Source organism: Mya arenaria, chromosome 11 (genome assembly GCF_026914265.1).
Source record: "Mya arenaria isolate MELC-2E11 chromosome 11, ASM2691426v1".
NCBI lineage: Eukaryota > Metazoa > Mollusca > Bivalvia > Myida > Myidae > Mya > Mya arenaria.
Window position 1 is genome coordinate 26545447 of NC_069132.1, and position 20727 is coordinate 26566173.

A 20727-nucleotide genomic window follows, 5' to 3' on the forward strand; every position below is an offset into this window, starting at 1 on the left:
CCACTACTAAATAAAATTCCTAAATAATTAAACGAGCTAACAATTTCCACTTCCAATTAACAGTAAGGTTCCATTTGCGACAATATGTAAACTACTCTGCAATTCTGCCTTAGTCTCTGATACAATAACCGCATTTCAATATCATTAAGAAAGAGAGGAAAAAAAATCGGCGAGGCTATCTCTCCTTGAAACAGGCCAACGTCACTATTAAAAAAATCTGATAATGTTCCCAAGTGTTTTACACATAGTTTCACTTCGTTATACATTGATCTTACTAGGGACATAACTTTATCATCAATTCCCAACTTAATAAATTTATTCCAGAGTCTGTTTCTATCAATTCAATCGTAAGCTTTTTTATAATGAATTAAACAACAGTAAAGCTTTTTCAACAGTAAAGCTTTTTTCCCTTTCAAACTGCTTTTTAATCAATGAATGCAAAAAGAAAACAGGATCCACAGTACTGTTCTTATTTTCAAATCCGAATTGCGCATCTTTTAATATACTATTTTCCTCCGCCCACGCTTTTAGTCTTTCATTCAATATAACAGTGAATAATTTTGAAAAACAGCTAGTAAGAGTTATTCCCCTTTAATTATTTGGATCTGATTGATCACCCTTTTATGGATTGGGAAAATAACACCAGATGCCCAAGAACTTGGAAATGACTTCATGTCCAATATATGATTAAAAAAGAATTCAATGGCCCAATGATAAGTGGAATCGATACCTTAAAATACTCGTATAACACATTGCCTTATTTGAGCCTAATTTCCCAATTGCTTTTTTAATTTCATCATTTGTGATTGGTGCATCCACTGATTAAATATTGCCACAAGACAAGGTTTCCATGATGCTACAGACGACAAGGGAGGTAATTGTGTGATGACAATAATAAAGGAGTTCCATACGGGTTCTTGTTTTATCTTTGCCCATTGGCAAGATAAGAATTTCTAGCATGGTCAAATTTTTGGATCTAGTTATCACCGGAAAGGCATCCCCCAATGCCAGATGAGTCACGCGCTGTGATGTTATACTTACAATTTCTTTTAGTATACACTTTATATAATCATCATTATGAGATTTCAATAGATGAGTTCCATTAATATTAACATTAACTTTTCAAAAATATACCCTAACAAAAACAAAATAACCCTTAAAAGACGTAATGTCGATGGAACGTATTGACGTATGCAGTGCATACAAATTACTGCGCGTCATTACGATTTTTTCTAACCGGAACGGAAACACATGACAGATTAATAATATCATTAATAAAGCCACAAGAAAACTTATTTAGTGAAAATTTGCCTATTTCTAAATTGAATTTATAGAAACCTTACTATGTCTGGACATAAGAAATTAAAATAAGCAACATGTAATGGTCATACGAGAGTATTTAAAATTGTTAGTGTTCAAAGTTTTCACTAAGATGCTTTATACATATTGCTCTATAATTTCAAATTAATTTAAATTTTATCATGATAGGGATCATTTATAACTTACATCCGTAGCAACTTGTATCATGTCTCAACTTTATAATAGTATTAAGTAGTATGCATAAATTGTTCGCTTTTGTCATAATTCACCCTTTTAAAAATATGTATCTGCGTTTTAATATGATATTCAGCAAGGGTAATTTGGGCGCGGATATTCCGTCGGACATATAAATAATACCTGTATTTCCATTTTTGATGTAGTCACAATGTAATAAGAAACCATACTACCTTATATAAATTTTATATACATGCAGTACTCATTGTATGTACGGAAATTACAGATTTGCGAAAAGATACTCATTTTGTCATTTGATCATCCGTTACTAAAGCATATTTTATAATTGCAAGGAAATTAAGTAAAACCCAGACAAAGAAGAAGAAATAGTAAGACAGATATAGTGATGAGTTCAGCTCTAGCTATTATATTGTCTAAGTTTTGAAATATTATATCCGATGACAAAGCAGTGCTTTATAATAGCGGTGACGAAGTTTGTGTGCCAAGTCAGAAGACAATAGCTAATTGAGCTATACTTTAAAACACTGCGGTTATGATTAAGTTAAACTAATATAATTACAGTTTAAATCTTTAAAACGTAAACATTGATGAGTTTGTGTGTGTTTTCTTAAGAAATTGTGGTATTTTTTACTCATAAAGCGATAAAATGTTAAACATTCATACATTTGTCTTTAAGATAATATTTGGATTAAGTTTAGTTGGTTCTACTTCAACACAAGGTACGTCTATATTAGTTATATGTTCGATTCTCGGTCCGGAATCATGTGGGTTTGGTTTGTGCCCATCTAGCCGGACTTGTGGGTTTGGTTTGTGCCCATCTAGCCGGACTTGTGGGTTTGGTTTGTGCCCATCTAGCCGGACTTGTGGGTTTGGTTTGTGCCCATCTAGCCGGACTTGTGGGTTTGGTTTGTGCCCATCTAGCCGGACTTGTGGGTTTGGTTTGTGCCCATCTAGCCGGACTTGTGGGCTCATGTTTCTCCCACATCAATGGCCTACACTCTCGGTTAACATCGTCTCAGAGAAAGTTAATAATATAATGTTGTTCACAATCGTTGTTTAATAAATTAATGAATTTTTCAAATAAGCTTATGTTATTTGTGTTTAAAAAATCAAAATGAAGCTTTATTTACATTTATTAAATATGTTAACTTATTGTTTCGATTGATTTCCGGCATTTAAATTACATTATGTAAACAGTGGTTAGTGCACTCACTTCCCACCTAGGCGACCCGGGTTCGATTCCCGGCCTGGGCTTATATGAGTTTGGGCTGTGGTAACCAAGTCTGACAAGTGGGTTTCCTCCGAGTACTGCGGTTTCCCCCACAACACAAGACCACACTCTCGCATAACAGCGTGCCAACGAGAGTGATTAATATAAGTTTCAATAGCTTGTTTCACAATCGTTGTAAAAATAAATAAGTTTAAACTAAAATGAAACCGGTTTAAATATTGTCACAAAATGTTTTGACAAATATATTATATACATTTTTGGTAGAATTGTGTTTACATACGTTTAACATTTTAGTTTTAACAAAAATATGTATTTAAGGGGAAAAGGCATTAAGCGTGTTTGACCCTATTGTCAATCTTCGGGATAGGAGTGTTAATAGAAGCTAAAATTTTAATATTTCTTAAAAGCTTATGTTTTATAGTATTTCCTTTTTACCAAATATCTTAATCCTGTAAAAATATGCTCTGTTTAAATAAAAATACTTATAGTCGGAACGGGTTTCATATTGCACGTAACACATGGTATACATTGAATTTCATTTATGCGGAAAATGTGTGCCCTTATAATACTGAACTGATAATAGGTCCGATAATTGTTTAGATTCTAAATAAGATATTTGATATATTTGTGATATCTATTTAGCTGTAAAGCGTTTAACAATTACATGAGAAAACTTGATAAATACATATCTGATTGTTCAGCATTTTTAGTTATACCACTTTGCAGTGTAAGTCAATATATACCATTTATAAAACTAGAATTATGAACGTATCATGAAAGATAAACTTAAAATTCACTCGTAGAAAGTGAAACACGACTGTCCTCTACATTAAAATCTTTCGTGTTTCTCCTGATTAAGAATACAGGGTGTCTAACACTTATGGAACATTTCTGGTTAAGCGGTCACCCTTGTAATTTTATTTAACGCTTATTGTACATCAAATAGAATGACATATCTGCTAAGAGAGTATGTGATGTAAAAAACAAGTAATATACATGTACTACCAGAGAAATTAAACGCATTGTATTTCATGATCGAAGCCATTTTAACAATCTCCTGTGTTGGGGTTGAATTATGACATTGTAATTACAATAAACAACGACCAAACAGCATACACAATATACGATATTGAGTGTAATATTTACCCAGTCTATGCGTTTTGATTCCGATTACTCATGACTGCCATCTATGATAATAAATTATTTAGGCGTGGCTCTTGTTCTCATTCCTTTTAATGCCCATGTGTCCATTCTATCCGCAGATTGCACATCCGGTACGGCTGATATCGTCTTCGTCGTGGACGATTCTCATTCTGTCCAGCGCTCCAACTACGAGCTGGTGAAAGACTTAATAGTTGATATAGTGAACACGTTAACAATCGGGCCTGACGCCGTGCAGATTGGATATGTTCGATTCTCTTCTACAGTAGGACACGAGTTCTACTTGAACAGTTACAACACCCAGGCGGCTGTTGTCAAGGATATATCTGGAATTAAGTAGGTGGTTTCATAGACAGAAACATGCAACGGCATAAACACCCCTAACATGCCGCAAACATACACATTCAGACATGATTTTATGAATAAATGTTTGAAAATACCAGACACCTCTTATGATATTTTACTGAATGTGTGTTGCTGTTGTTGTTTTTTGTTTTTTTAAATCTGTATTGCTGTGTGCATTCTAATTTTTTTCCAACATCGTACTATACCAATTGTACAAATTTCAAATGATAATGATTCTTAATAAATAATGCTTCTCCTTAATCCACAGTCATAGACACGTTGTAAATGGATTCCATAGATCTGCTAGTCGAACAAGTTAACAATACACGATATGCATAAATACGTTTGCAAATTGGATTAAAATTATTTACTTTTATATCTGAGTTTTGTTTCATTAGCCACCGACTTAGTTTTAATTTTTGTCGTTGCTTTTACAAGAGGAGTGAGGAAAAACCCTGTAATATATCACATTTAAAGGACACTACATAATATAATTAATACAAAATTTTACATGGAGCTCTTTAATGCAAGATCAAATAAAACAGCATACAAACTTAATTTCAGGTTTAAAGGTGGTGGTACTGACATCACACGAGCCCTGAGTAAGGCCCGGGAAGAGCAGTTTACGTCCACTAGAGGTGCCCGAGACTCCGCTCAGTGGGTGATTGTTCTCATCACTGACGGTACCTCTACAAATGTCGAAGCCGAGGCTGAGGTACATGCACATGAATTGCAATGCCACCGCTAAATGAATGTTATTGCAAGTACTGATGACATATCTCTTCGGTCGTCAAAACTTTAAAGCAGTATTGATTAGGTACTTTGTCTGAATGTTTTAGTCTTGTCTTTTTCTGATAAAAGCTATTGGAGCTGCGAACTTTTGATATTTTAACAATTGAAAGACATTTTTTACTTTACGTCTGAATCTCGAGCTTATCGGAAGGGTTTTAAACGTTTGATTATCTTCCGCCTGCCTTTGTGGTATTGTTTTAACGTCAAAGGTATTCACCCTGATTTTGAATTCAGAATGTCAAAGCAGCAGGGATCAAGATAATTTCCCTGGGAATCGATGAAGCTGATGAAACTCTCCTGAAGTCCATATCTGATGCTTTCTTCTACATTGTGGACTTTGATAATCTTGGCGATATTATTGGAAGTCTTGTGACAGCCACTTGTGAAGGTAATGTTTTTACTCCGTTGTTGAAAGTCATGGCGTTGTAATTTTCAAACATATTCCTGTTTGACAAATATATATAATAAATATAATTAGTAATGCATTATTGAAAATGGATTCAATATCCATAATTTACATTTGCGAGAAAGTGGCTAGCTCCTAGATTAGTTTAAACACAAACCAAAAAATATCAGCATAAGTTTTATCATGTTCTTATACTTAATAAAATGCGCATTTTACCAAGGCTTTCGGCTTGAGCGCACGTGAGTATGGTTTGTGGAAACGAATCCGGACAAATGGGTTTCCTCTGGGTACTTAGATTTCCCCCACAACACAAGTCATATTATTTTGTAACATCGTGTTAACAATGGTGATAAATATATGTTGTATTAACTTCGTTGTGAAATAAATATGTTTAAACACATTGATAGTACCAATACTATAGTTTGCTTAAAACTAGTGGTAGTAGAATTGATTACTTCAAAGCATCCCCTGCATTTACTTTTTTAATTCCGATCTCAACAATTTCAATTTCATTATTACTCATTACTTAGCAACCCAAGAGCCCGCTTTACCCTGCGCGTCTGGTCCTTGTCATAACAACGGTTCATGTACAGACGTAGGAACGGACAACTTCACCTGCTCCTGTCTTGCAGAATACACCGGAATATTATGTGAATCAGGTTGGCTCTTTCGTTTAACGATCGTTTAACTTTCAAAAATAAATACAGCCAAGCAGAGAGACGATAATATCTACAAAGCCTATGCTTGCCATGGCCTGTGGTAGTATACTGTACATGGTTCAGGACAAAATGAGAATACATCTGATTATATAAAATTGCTTTTGCTAGATTTCGATTTTCAAACCATAAACTAAACATTGAACTTGGAAGAATATAACTACTCCACAATACCAGAGACTTTGTATATTTTCATTATTTTGTCTGAATCAAAATTTGACAGTTATTTATTGTGAATATCACGTATTCTTTCAATGACCAAAATTCGATATTATTCGTAAACAAAATATTTTAGTTGATGTTCATCTGGTAATAATTCAAATGGTTTTTATTCTCTCATGGCTAATAAAAATGATACTACAATTAAAAAACAAAAATGTGTATCATCTGTTGAACACGATACATATGTTTATCTTTTATTGCAACTACAATGAATTGCTTTTGTAGATTGTGTGTATTTTGGGCCGGTGGCCTTCGTTTACTTGAATAAACTGAATTGAATTGAATTGAAATCAGAACAAGACATCAATTTAGCGTTCGTAGAATAAAATGAAACAACAATAATTTTATATAATCTCGTTGCTCTTATTGAAATAAGAAAATTGTGTTTACCGATGAAAATTTATGTTGTTTGTTGACGTGCATCCGATCTTCATTACCACAGTGTACGATCCGTGCGATGAATCGCCATGTCTTCATGGCGGTGTGTGTAACTCCACGGGCATCATTTACGACTGCGACTGTCCAGCAAATTACCAGGGAACCAACTGTGAAACAGGTATAAAACGAATTTGTATTTAACTATAAGCTTACAGCCCATGAGTAAGATATAGTTAATATAAACATTTCTACATGTACATGCAATGTTATTACTGCTGTTTTATTACTTATGAAAAAAACATGGTTGTAAATATCTGCATTCTTTGTTGTTCGTCTATGAGGGTATATGATTGTTTGATAACACTTAACTGACTTTAATGGCAATATTGCTATTTGAAATTAAAATGAAAACTTAAAATTCGTATGTGAAAAGGCTATGCTTATTTTTTAATTGCAGATGTGAACGAGTGTAATACAGGTGCGCATGACTGTGTCCACATCTGCAACAATACAGATGGGGGCTACATCTGCTCTTGTGATCCAGGGTTCAGTCTCAATTCGAACGGAAATTCATGTGATGGTGGGTGGATTTATATAACTTAATTATAGTTGTAATAATTTCCTGTGAGGAGGTCCTTGTGTTATGTAAGCTTAAAATTTAATTTAAATTGTTAGGTTTCATGTGTTATTGAAAATGAGCATGCGCATGTTCTGGGTTGCTATTATGCAAACATTTACCAATGCAATATTCTAAACATGTTTATGGCCTTTTAAAGTTTCTAGACAAGTTTTATACCTTAACACCCACATACCTTATTCTTTCCATATTCAATATTTTGGTTCGCACCCCATCTAGATGTGAATGAATGCCTAACAAGCGCTCACACGTGTGTCCAAGGATGCAACAACACTGTTGGAAACTACACCTGCTATTGCTGGGAAGGATATGTCCGGGACGATGTGTTAAACACATGTATTGGTGAGTGACAAGGCTTTGTGACACTGCAATATATTAAGGTATACTTTCTGCTGCAACAGCACTGTAAGTCACTACACCTGCTGTTCATAATTCATTTTCTTGTTTCACCATTTTTTCCTAGTTCTTCAAAATGAATGGTGAATTTCTATTTTCAATGCAAAATTTAACGTTTTGGTTTCAATTAATTTCCAGTGTCATCAACACCACAAATGAAAGTGTATTTGAGTATAAGAAACTACTAGCGTAACTAGGATGTTTATCAATGGATTGGGTCTGTAAATAAACTTATCGAATAGAATTATCTTTATATCGTATTCACCCAGATATCAATGAGTGTATGAGCAACTCCACCAACGACTGTGCACTAGGATGTGAGAACCTGCCAGGCTCCTATACGTGTACCTGCGAGCAAGGGTCCATGTTTAACCAGACATCCAGGGCCTGTGAAGGTAGGTGGACTTGGCGTTCAGATCAATTAGTTTAATTGAAGTTCCATTTACGGCTGTTTTAATTCGTGACTTGTGCAAGTATTGCTTGTAAATTTCCATTATACTATATCACAACCTGATTAGAAATCGTGTATTCAAATATTCATATCAATAAATGATAATGCAATGAAAACTGCAGGGAAAAGCTCCGTATCTAAAGATCTAACGAACATTATGTGTATAGCCATACGGTTTAGGCCCAATAGAAACTAAACGATAATCACACAACGAGTAAAACAACACTGACAGACCATCCACGCATTAATATAATGATCTGATAGACCACACACGCATCAAAATCATCACCTTTATAAATATAATAGTTGGTGGTAACCGTTGTGGTGCAATCAATGCAACCGGCGTTCATTTGGGTTATGAACAGGATTCTCGAAAACTCATATTTGTTTCAACATTTATGAACTAAGTGTTGAAATCACACGAAAATAAACACAAATTAAAAGGATGATTTGGATTTTTTTTCAACTACAGAAACTCGTAGTTAATGTTATTCAACTGCTTCAAATAGTAATTTAAAGTACAATGTATGTTTTTATTAACTAAATGTAAAGCATAAATTTTGATAAATTTTAAATTATTCTACTCTTTTTTAATGAATGAACCAAAAGACTTGGACGAATGTACAGACGGTAGCCACACCTGTGAACATCAGTGTGACAACACAGTCGGGAGTTACACCTGCAGTTGTCATGCTGGCTTCTCTCTCGACAGAAATAATAGTACCTGTTCAGGTCAGTCGCTTTTATTTGCCAAACATACAGATACTTTGAGTGTTACCGTGATAACCATACGTATTCTGGTGTTCAACGACAATTTTCCAGTGCCTCAGGCACAACAATCAAATGGTTATTTCACATAGTTTATCTTATCTCAGTTTTGTTTAAAAGTAGTAATTTGAATTGGAAAATTAAGCTTCAAGAAAGAGAATCTTGTACAGGTACATAGTTACGTCTGGCTGAAGTATGCATATCACTCATAACAAATGGTTTGCGCCATGGCGTTTTCAATTATGTTAAACACAATACTAACTATAAAAATAAAAATATGAAGTTTCTTTACAGACATTGACGAATGCGTGTCTGAGACGGACGACTGTAGTCAACTTTGTACAAACATTGAGGGCGGTTTTACATGTAGCTGTACACAGGGATATCTCCTTGACGAGGATAACAAAACATGCTCGGGTGAGACGATTGCATTGTGCATACCTTTGAATTTGTAAAAGAATGCTGCAAATATTGAGATTGCCTCATTATCTATATATATATATATCATAACCTCTGTGGTTAACATAATTAAGGTAGCATATACTGTAAAGTAGCAGTGGAAGCTGATGGGGGTGGGGGTGGGGGTACCTGTGGGGGTTAATTAACGTTTGTGTAATTATGATGTTAATATTGCACTTTGAAACAAATGAATTGTTGTCGAGTGTTGATTTCTTAGATGAGAACGAATGTGCAGTCAACAAACACAACTGTGACCAGCTGTGTTTCAACATCGAGGGGAGTTTTACATGCGGCTGCACAGATGGATACAGTTTGAATGATGACAACACAACATGCTCAGGTTTGTACTTTTTAACATGTTACATAACATAAATGCATGCCTTTTTTTACAAAATACCAAATTACAGGATTCAGGTATAAATATTTTCTATATGACTATGCAGCCTAGTCATTATTAACTCAAAATATTAAGTTGATGATGACTAGGCCTTCTACGGTTGTTGTACCATCACAACACTCATTTAGTCCAGATACACAAAAATAAAGACTCCATTACATTCTTGTATCTGTTTGTTCTAAACAGGACTTTACAATATCCAATATGTTTCTCATAGACCTCTAATATAATCGTTTAATGTTAATTTTGAAGTCACTGTATAAAAAACCTGCTCTTTTGCACATTGGCAAAATTTGAATTGGAAAATTAAGCTTCAAGAAAGAGAATCTTGTACAGGTACATAGTTACGTCTGGCTGAAGTATGCATATCACTCATAACAAATGGTTTGCGCCATGGCGTTTTAAATTATGTTAAACACAATACTAACTATTATAAATAAAAATATGAAGTATCTTTACAGACGTTGACGAATGCGTGTCTGAGACGGACGACTGTAGTCAACTTTGTACAAACATTGAGGGCGGTTTTACATGTAGCTGTACACAGGGATATCTCCTTGACGAGGATAACAAAACATGCTCGGGTGAGACGATTGCATTGTGCATACCTTTGAATTTGTAAAAGAATGCTGCAAATATTGAGATTGCCTCATTATCTCTATATATATATCATAACCTCTGTGGTTAACATAATTAAGGTAGCATATACTGTAAAGTAGCAGTGGAAGCTGATGGGGGGTGGGGGTGGGGGTACCTGTGGGGGTTAATTAACGTTTGTGTAATTATGATGTTAATATTGCACTTTGAAACAAATGAATTATTGTCGAGTGTTGATTTCTTAGATGAGAACGAATGTGCAGTCAACAAACACAACTGTGACCAGCTGTGTTTCAACATCGAGGGGAGTTTTACATGCGGCTGCATAGATGGATACAGTTTGAATGATGACAACACAACATGCTCAGGTTTGTACTTTTTAACATGTTACATAACATAAATGCATGCCTTTTTTTACAAAATACCAAATTACAGGATTCAGGTATAAATATTTTCTATATGACTATGCAGCCTAGTCATTATTAACTCAAAATATTAAGTTGATGATGACTAGGCCTTCTACGGTTCTTGTACCATCACAACACTCATTTAGTCCAGATACACAAAAATAAAGACTCCATTACATTCTTGTATCTGTTTGTTCTAAACAGGACTTTACAATATCCAATATGTTTCTCATAGACCTCTAATATAATCGTTTAATGTTAATTTTGAAGTCACTGTATAAAAACCCTGCTCTTTTGCACATTGGCAAAACCGACACTCAGAAGAGAAAAGTGAAAACCATTAAAAAACGAAGTTATCTCAGTGAACAGAGTTTTTGTACAAATGAAAGAAAACGTACTTTTTACGACACGTCATTAGGTTGTGCCGTCTTGTTTTAGCTCACGAGTTTTAAAATATAAACGCATGAAGCAAAATCAATGTTCTTACACAGTATCTACGTATTTTTGAAAGGTATAACTATTTGTAATTTGGCTATGCGTTTATAAAAGGATTTCTCATGTTTAGGTAGGCATGTCCTCATTAAGTGTCCTGTTTCCATTGTCCATTTTCCAACCCAAACTATTTTCCTAAAGTCAAACAACGTGTATTCTAAATAAACTTTGATACATATTTTTAGACATAGATGAATGTGGTCTGGAGACGGACGACTGTAGTCAGCTGTGTACCAACATTGAAGGTGGTTTTATTTGCAGCTGTAAACAAGGGTATCTTCTCAATGAAGACAACAAAACATGCTCGGGTGAGGCAAAAATACAATGAACATTTAATAATTTGTAAATGCTAAAAAAAACATTCTGGAAGAGTTATCATTTGGAAACTTGCAATACACTCTCATTTGAAAAGATCATTAATACTATTCATCGACAGCTATGATAATTGCAACAATGTCTACGTTCCATAGCATCGTCTTTTTTAAGCAGTAATATATTTTCAAAAATCATTTTCAAGACATATTCAATGGTCCCGAAGAACCAACAAACTCTAATGTTGTTTTTATGCACATGAGCATCCCTAGAGCTGCCAGGTGTTAAATAATATCCAGCCTATCTTTAGAGATTAAACCCACCAAACGAGATCTACATATAACACATTAGTCCGTGTACATTTTAAGTAGCAAAGACACAAGACGATTCACGTTGCATTTTGTTTTATAAAAAAATGTGTTCTTTAGATTACACTTTTAACTTTAAAATTTGAAGTGCATGAATGAAAGATAGTTGAGTACAATGTAATTCAGATGAAGACGAGTGTAAAGTTAACACGCACAATTGTGGCCAGCTGTGTTTCAACACCGATGGTAGTTTTAACTGTGGTTGCAGGGATGGATACCTTTTAACTGATGACAACACAACGTGTGTAGGTATGTATTTAGACTAGATGCCATGTACAACCAAGAATGCCTTATTTTGTTTAGAAAAACGTTCTGCAAACATAAGTAAAAATGAATAAGGAATATTTTTTAAGTCAGACTCGTATATATTCTTTCTGCTAAGAACAGTTTCTGAATACGAGTAACACCTATATTTTACTGTTTGCAGACCTTGACGAATGTTTACAAAATACATCAGGGTGTGAACAAACATGTACTAACACGGAAGGAAGTTTTAATTGTTCCTGTAACTCTGGATATATTCTGCAAGATGACCTCAGGCTTTGCGCTGGTATAATGGTTTTATATATTTGACTTTGTAACAAAACGTATATTACAAATAACCTTTAAGAATGATAAATTACATCTAACTGTGAACGTGCGAAGAGGTATGTGCTTATATAAAATCGTGTTGTTATAATCTATTTCGATTTAATTTTGGTTCTTATGACACTTATATATATATATATATATATATATATATATATATATATATATATATTGATAGATGTAGACGAATGTGAATCCAAAGTACACATTACGCTTATAGCTTGGCCTTTGTCGTGAATACTTAGCTGATTTTACCCCTCAGTGAACTATTATATTAGCTGAACGGTTCAAGGTGCTAACCACAACATTTATTGATAAAAATATTTATGTAGTCCGTGTATATTGTGCATATGGTAGTATTTTATCCTTGTTGAACAATCTCATGGTGGAACATTTAACAGCTGGGCTTTTGCCTTTAGCTTCTATTGTATTGTTGAGTGGACCACATAGGATTTTGTGTACATAAATAGTTCAAGTAACAGTAACTCTTAAGACTGATTCGTGTAAGTTTGCTTAGAATTTCATGAAAGGCAATTATGAATAGCGTATATTGTTTTAGTTGCTTCGGAAACACCATTACAATGAATTAATTTTAATCACTGAGAAAGCTCGATTAAAAACCAATATCATTTTTTTGAAGTAAATTGGCAAAAAAAATAGTATTTTCTTAACTAAAATGAGGTTTTTACATTAAAACAACTAAAACAGTACCAAGGCACAATGGTAATATAAATGCATGTGTTGTTGCAGATGTAGACGAATGTTTTGATGATCAATACCAGAGGTGTAGCCAGATATGTATCAACAGCCAGGGAAGCTACTCCTGCAGCTGCGATGATGGATTCGTATTAAACACCGATAGATTTGCCTGTGATGGTATGGATAATCTTGTTTCGAAACTAAATGATGTTACAGACTAGTTACACACTAAATGGACGTTTGTATTTATCATTATTCGATAGTTTTTGCTTCATACTCATAAAACTACCTACTATGCAACAACAAGACAAATAATTCACATTTAATATCGCGGTTCTATTACAAATCTTTTACAGATACTGATGAATGCGCCTTAAATAAGGGTGGGTGCTCCCATATTTGTAACAACACGATTGGAAGCTTTGAATGCAACTGCAACAGTGGCTATACTCTCAACACAGACCAAAGAACGTGTAGAGGTACTTGCCCTTCAAAAACAAATCATTTGATCAACTCCTTTCATTTGTTCCATAAATTATTGTAGTCATTATGAACTTTGCTTCTCGAGAAGGTCCATCAAAATTACATTTTATAATATTTCAAACAATGATGAATAAAGATATTTTATTACTCACAGTGGTAGAGATATCAAATCGTCTAAACGTTTGCTATCATTATCACATTTTGTTAATACAAACACACGTAACCTTTGCAGATATAGACGAGTGCCACCTGAACACCGATGACTGTGCCCACGAGTGTACAAACAAGAACCCGTTTTACTCGTGCTCCTGTCAGCAGGGATACCTGACGTTTGACGACGGCAGAACCTGCTTAGGTAAACACTCATTTAATATATATGGTTTTAGATGTATTTATTATTTTATTTATTCAAAAGCACCTACAATGGCCATCACATGAACGGCAAATGGTTTAGAAAGCCGGAACCCCAAACTAGATTATTTTCAGATGTATCAAACTTTGGTACTAATTTCGTTTGGTATTATTATATCATTAATCCCACGATTACACAAAAGCTGCACGAGTACTATACGTGTACATTTAAAATACAGTTAAGCAAAAATTGAGTTGTTAACAACCGCCATGCAGTAAATGTCACAGGAAAAAAGTGCTTTTCAACAAACGTTGAAAATACACAGAAAAGGGCATATGACATTTCAAATCATTTAAAACTATATCATTTTATTTGTTGACGTTTTAATATTACACCATCTTTCTTGCTCTTATATTAACTTGCACATGTGCAACTGTCGAGCCTAATTTTCATCTCGTTTATTGTAGATGCCGACGAATGTGCCCGAAATGTAGATGGATGTATGCAGGAATGTAATAATACTGTGGGTAGCTTTCTATGCTCTTGCAATACGGGCTACCAACTGGAGAGCGATCTCAAATCGTGTCGAGGTACCAATCGCCAATACCACAGTCGCACTAGTTTTCCTTTTATTATATCCTAATTATCGTTGGTAACGTATTATATTCTTTTTAATTCGCAAATAGTCGTTTTTCTTTAAGCATTAAAGCATTTCACAATAGTTTTTGTTTTGTACATGTATTATTTGTATTCATTATTTCTTATTTATTGTGTATGCGTGTACTACCAGATGTGGATGAGTGTACCGAAGGAGGCCACCAGTGTTATCAAACATGTATTAACAACGAAGGCAGCTATACTTGTGACTGTCTTAATGGTTATAAACTTGGCGTTGATGAAAGATTCTGTGCAGGTAATATAGTGTTACTTGCCAAATATCTCGCATTAATCCAAAAGTATTAAAATAGCAAAGACGGTGTCATCAAATGTTTGCGAGCTGTTGAATGGTCTATGTTGTCATATGACGTTAAAGTTGTTATTAAGGTTATTTAGATGATCCAAATATTACAAAGTTGAATTCACATACCATGCATACACTTAATGCTGAAACTACAGTATACTCGTATAAAAGTTATTGAATGTATTACAGATGTGGACGAATGTGCTCTTGAAATCCACGACTGTGGACAAGTTTGTACAAATAGGATCGGCACATACCAATGTTCGTGTCATACCGGGTTTGAACTTCTTGTGGACGGCAAAACATGCTCTGGTAATGAATAATTTCAAACGTTATCCCTTCTTGATACATCTCGTATTTCGATGTCATATTTGATTTCGCGAATGTTTATGCGCCCTATTAGAATTGTTCGTCTGCGCATGCCAATCTTTACAAAATTGGAATACATTTGTGTGACGATTTATAAGTTAAATATCAGTATTTCGTCATCTTAAGGGCTACAATCAGAATTTCATGAATTGTTAAATGAAATGTTTTGCATGAAAGAGCATCATGTCCTCTTTTTTTAAAAGAAATGTTACATTTTCTCAGTGTTTTACTTGGCCTTCCAAAAAGGGCACCATTTTAGTCCCCAATATCAGATATGAGTGGAAATGATATTTGGTATGCTTGTTGGTGTCTTCACAACCAATCCACTATTAAAAATATACTTAAATAGTACAAATGCACCTGTTTACTCCAGACATTGACGAATGTGCCCTCCGTACCAGTGATTGCAAACAAACGTGCAACAATACTGTAGGCAGCTACCAGTGTGGCTGCTTTGTGGGATTTTACTTGGAACAAGACGGAGTATCTTGCCAAAGTACGTGTATGATTAATTACTTCAGAAAGTCATACATCGAAGAATATCACGTTTCAATTTTTTTTCATTTGGTTCATGAACAATTATTTTTAAATAAGTAGTCAAAAGAAAATAGCAAATATAAAAGCATGTCGGGCAATTTTGCTTTGTAAGCACCATCAGCTGTCCGTTGTCCTAAAGTAGATTAAAAAATAAAAATAAACGTGCAATGCCATACAGCTACACTTGTTTTGCCACTCGCGAAAACAGGGAATACATTTGCTATTTTTATTATTTGCATTTCTAAGACATTGACGACTGTATCGGTGTAAGCTGTGTTCACGGTTCATGTAAGGACGGACTTGCAGCTTACAACTGTGTCTGCTTTTCTGGATACACCGGAAGCCTTTGTGACAGAGGTATCATATTTTGCTTTGTGGTAATTTTCGTAGAAAAAGTTGATATTCATTATTTGAAGAAGCTGGGATATATAACTTTGTACTTGTCGGTTGCACACTCGGTCGATCAGACCTTGTTTGGTTGATAACTAGAAAACGCATGGTACAATGTCCTCAAACTTTTAATGCCTCTTTTAACGTCAGTAGGTCAAAGGTCACAGTCGTTTTGATATGAAACACAAAAGCTGCTAGCAGTAACTTTGAACATAGACATCTTTTCCGATTTGTTACTAGAGTATGCTTAGTCCTAAAAACTTAGGTATGTAGGTTGATAATGACCTGGCGATGACCCCTACGGAGTTTGGGGTCAAATCGACCTTGAACCAAAAAGACCTTGTCCGATAAATATAAAAAGAACGCTTTGGCCTACGGTTCTAAAACTTCAGGGGGAGGTTAGGCATTACCTTAAGATTCCTATAGTGGACTGATTAAAGGGTCAAGTTAGCCAAGTAGACCACAGTTATGGCCATCTTTCAAAACATGTATCTTTAAAATAAAACAATGACTAATGATTTAGTTTCGGCTGTTTTCTTAGTTGCAAAAATGACCACTGTCGTATTCTTATAAACATACTGTTACCGTCAACTGACAGTTAAAAAGCTATCTGCATATTTGTACAACTCATATTACCCATATTCTTAACTTTATAGTATCCATTTTAACTAATTGGCTGCTGTCAAGAGGACGCATACATGTTTTTGTCAACTCCTATAACAACATTTATAACGGGTCAATAACTTAACTTGCTATCTTTAAACATGGAAGTGGTGTTGGTCATAACCTTATATTACCCAACGGACAATATATGCGAAATGACTAATTGGCTGCCATTAAGGGGGCCTACATGCTTTACAAACACCATTTACTTCTTCGTATTAACTTCTCCGTGTCTTATTCCATTGAATCAGTTGACAATTATCATACGTATATAATAATTATATATTTGCCGGTCCGGATTTATATAATCTTCTAAAGTATCCTTAAACCGATGTTGAGGTAGTTATCATATTACACTCTCGTATATTTTATTGAATCAGAAATAGACGAGTGTAGCTCGAATCCTTGCCAAAATAAAGGAACTTGTCAGGATTTGATAGCCGGTTATGATTGTTTCTGTACAGAGGGTTATGCAGGTCGGATGTGCGAAACAGGTAAGTAGAAATGATCAACTTACATAAATACAACAATTATGTTGAGTTTTTAATATTTTGTCAGAATCGATATATATCACAATGGAAACTATTAGAACAAACGAAGTAGCAACACAATAACAATGACCCAGATAAGAGGTACAAGGATCACGGCCTAATAGACACTTATAGAGGAACGCGCAACGCATAAGTACAAAAACAACAACAACAACAACATATGCGTTAAAGTCATTAATAGGTCAATTATTACATTAGGTCATCAATTGTCGGTTTGCAAAGAGGCGTTGCACACCAAATCTTCATTGTCAACGTATAAATCTTATTTAATATTTTAATACAATTAATGAGCACATTGTATATTTAAAAAGAACCTTGTTTGTATAATTGTTCGAAGACTGATACCTTGTAATCTATCTATCATTTTATAATCAATATTACCTATCTATCTCGTTACAGACATTAATGAATGTACGAGCGGCCCATGCCTTAACGGCGGCGTATGTGTTGACCATGTAAATATGTTCTCGTGCAATTGCACGGGCTCAGGGCACGAGGGAAACCTTTGTCAAACGCGTACGTATAACGGCTTTTACGTTTGCCAGACCTTGATTCAAGGAGTGAAACTTATGCATGATCATTGTTTTCTAGTGTGTGTATTGTTTTAGAAAAATCTGAGCTTTTTCAACAAAATTTATGAGTAAGGTTATTTTTTCAGCTGAATTATTTTTCTCCGATAGAAACTATGATTTAATTCGGACAGCCGTGCCTGCCGCAGCTGGAGGACTTGCTTTATTGTTGACCATGGCATTTTGTTTCGTTTTGATACGACGACGACGAAAAGGCGCGTACTTTGTATATTTACACAGCTATAGAGATATGTGTATAAGATTTATATTAACAGGATTACTCCATTTTAAACGAGATCAGTTTTGCATATTTCTAGCTATAGAAATAACTTTTTAAAAAGTACAAGAGATTAGTTCGGAAGTTGAGTGTACTTTGTTTTGAAAATGACCAAATGAAGCATGTTAAAATGATAACAAAATGAATAATTGATTCTTTTTTATTGTTTTCAGAAAAGAAAGAGCTTATACTGTAAGTATATTCAAAATACTATATACAAATCAACATTGTTTTATTGTAATGACAATAATTTAGAAAGTAAGATACGTTTTTTAACATTAATTTAGTTGATTCATTATATATCTCTGACGTTTTGATCTTACAGAAACGATGAAAATCCAAGGAGAAACAAGGATGCCATTGACGGCGAACTGTTTGCAGATGTTTCCAACGTAACGGTTGAATCATGGACTAGATTTTAGAACTGTTGTTATAAGTCAACTGTACGATTGGAAGTTATACTAGAAGCGATAAACATATTTCATTGGATCTTTACTCTTTATGTCATTTTTGTCTGGAAATTGTCCCAATAACTTGACTGATCTCAGCTTTTATATGTACAAAAGTGTCATGTTTTATTAGATTTTAGTGTACATTTTAAATAAGCATTGCTCAATTTTCTAACATCCAGTTGATATCTTATGCGTCATTATCAACAGCATATCATTGTTGAGCTATTTTCATGTGTGTTAATGTTTATGAGTGACTGGGTGCTTACTGGTTTGGGTTGGCATTAATGAATAATACTACCACACCGTCACATTGTCTTTGTCTATGTGCGCCTTGCAGGCGGCAAATGGTTATCAGACCGTCTGTCGATTTATCCGTCCGTCTGTCCGCACGGTTTCCGATCAATAACTTGCCAACGCTGGGAACCAGATATCTCAAACTTAGTTGGGAGGTTGGTTATGACTAGCAGATGGGCCATATTGATTATAAATTCAGTGAGTCAAAGACTAAGACATGGTGACCTTCAGCTGAACATCCGTTTCCGATCACTTACTGTAAAATGCTGGTTCACAGAGACCTCATACTTGATAAGGCAGGTTGGAAATGACCTGCAGATAAACCCTGAGGAATCTGAGGTCAGTTAATCAATTGTCAAGGTCGTGCTGAGAATAATTTGGAAATCCGTTTCTGATTAATAACTGAACAATACTAGGACCTAGAGACGTCAAACTTGGTAGGCAGGTTGGTCATGGTCGTGTAAATACGATAAAGACATTTACCTACATCATTTATATAAAGTCATCTAGTTTTAAGTATTTTGTTTCTTCATTCACTTAAACTTTTAAGTTATATTTCTGTCACCTCTTTTTTATTCTGGATCTTCATTAAGAATTTGAATCCTGGCAAAAATCATTTCATTTATGTATAGTGTTAAATGTTCAGTATTGACCAATATGTGTAAGTCAAAGATACACAAATTGATATCCACTCCATCTTGCATTGACCAATCTTATTCGTGTTCTTACTTTGCTTCTTTCTGTTCTTATTCTACAAATGCATCCTGGTGTTCTGCCATAACGGAAATTCCTTGAGTTTTATCTTCAATATAATCAATATGGCTTTTGTGACGATTATTGTAGAAGTATATGCCTTTATCAGTATTATAAGTACCGTGGGACTATTATTTAATTATATTATTACTAATACTCATTATTCGACGGAGGTATTTTCTGTTTCACCCATCTTGTTTTGTGTGTTATATAATCATATAAGAGATGTTATAAGTGTTATAATGTAAATATGACTGTACTATAGAATGCAACTAATGTAATATACGTATAAATAAAGAAGAAGAAAAATACGAAGATTTATCATTGAATAGTGAATTAAGGTAACCGATGAACAAAAATTTGAAATTTGATGTCTGGTGACGCCATATGAGTATGTTATCATTTCAAAGGGTTTCATGGGTAGAAAAATAATGCAGTCGAACCCCGTTGGGACGAATTTCAGGAACCGACGAAAATACCTCGAGTTTCGGGGAGTTCGAGCGAAGCGGAATTGGTAACCTTAAGTATAAAGAAATGGTCCCTTCCATTAAGTTCGAACCAACGAGGAAATCGAGCCAAACGAGTTCGAGCTAACGCGGTTCGATTGTATGTAAAAGAATATACTGAAAACAATATTACAAACAAGCTTTCTTGGCCATCAAAGATTGAAAAATAGGTCATTTCGAGTCCGATTCCAGTTAAAATAAAGAACAAAAGTGAAAACTGCAATTAACTTAGT

At 34.5% G+C, this 20727-nt stretch overlaps 1 protein-coding gene across 1 annotated transcript; it reads left to right on the plus strand.

The window, feature by feature from the left end:
• Positions 1–1930: 1930 nt before the first annotated feature.
• On the plus strand, positions 1931–19249 carry LOC128207279 (fibrillin-2-like). Its single transcript, XM_052910114.1, has 30 exons — positions 1931–2234; positions 4009–4243; positions 4817–4967; positions 5279–5432; positions 5981–6109; positions 6831–6944; positions 7224–7346; positions 7623–7745; positions 8069–8194; positions 8860–8982; positions 9313–9435; positions 9695–9817; positions 10336–10458; positions 10717–10839; positions 11556–11678; positions 12177–12299; positions 12478–12600; positions 13389–13514; positions 13694–13816; positions 14053–14175; positions 14640–14762; positions 14963–15085; positions 15323–15445; positions 15876–15998; positions 16286–16396; positions 17473–17586; positions 18043–18159; positions 18302–18427; positions 18663–18681; positions 18815–19249. Exons 1-30 carry the CDS (start codon positions 2162–2164, stop codon positions 18909–18911), a joined length of 3660 nt encoding a protein of 1219 aa, XP_052766074.1. The 5' UTR covers positions 1931–2161; the 3' UTR covers positions 18912–19249.
• The last annotated feature ends 1478 nt before the right edge of the window (positions 19250–20727 follow it).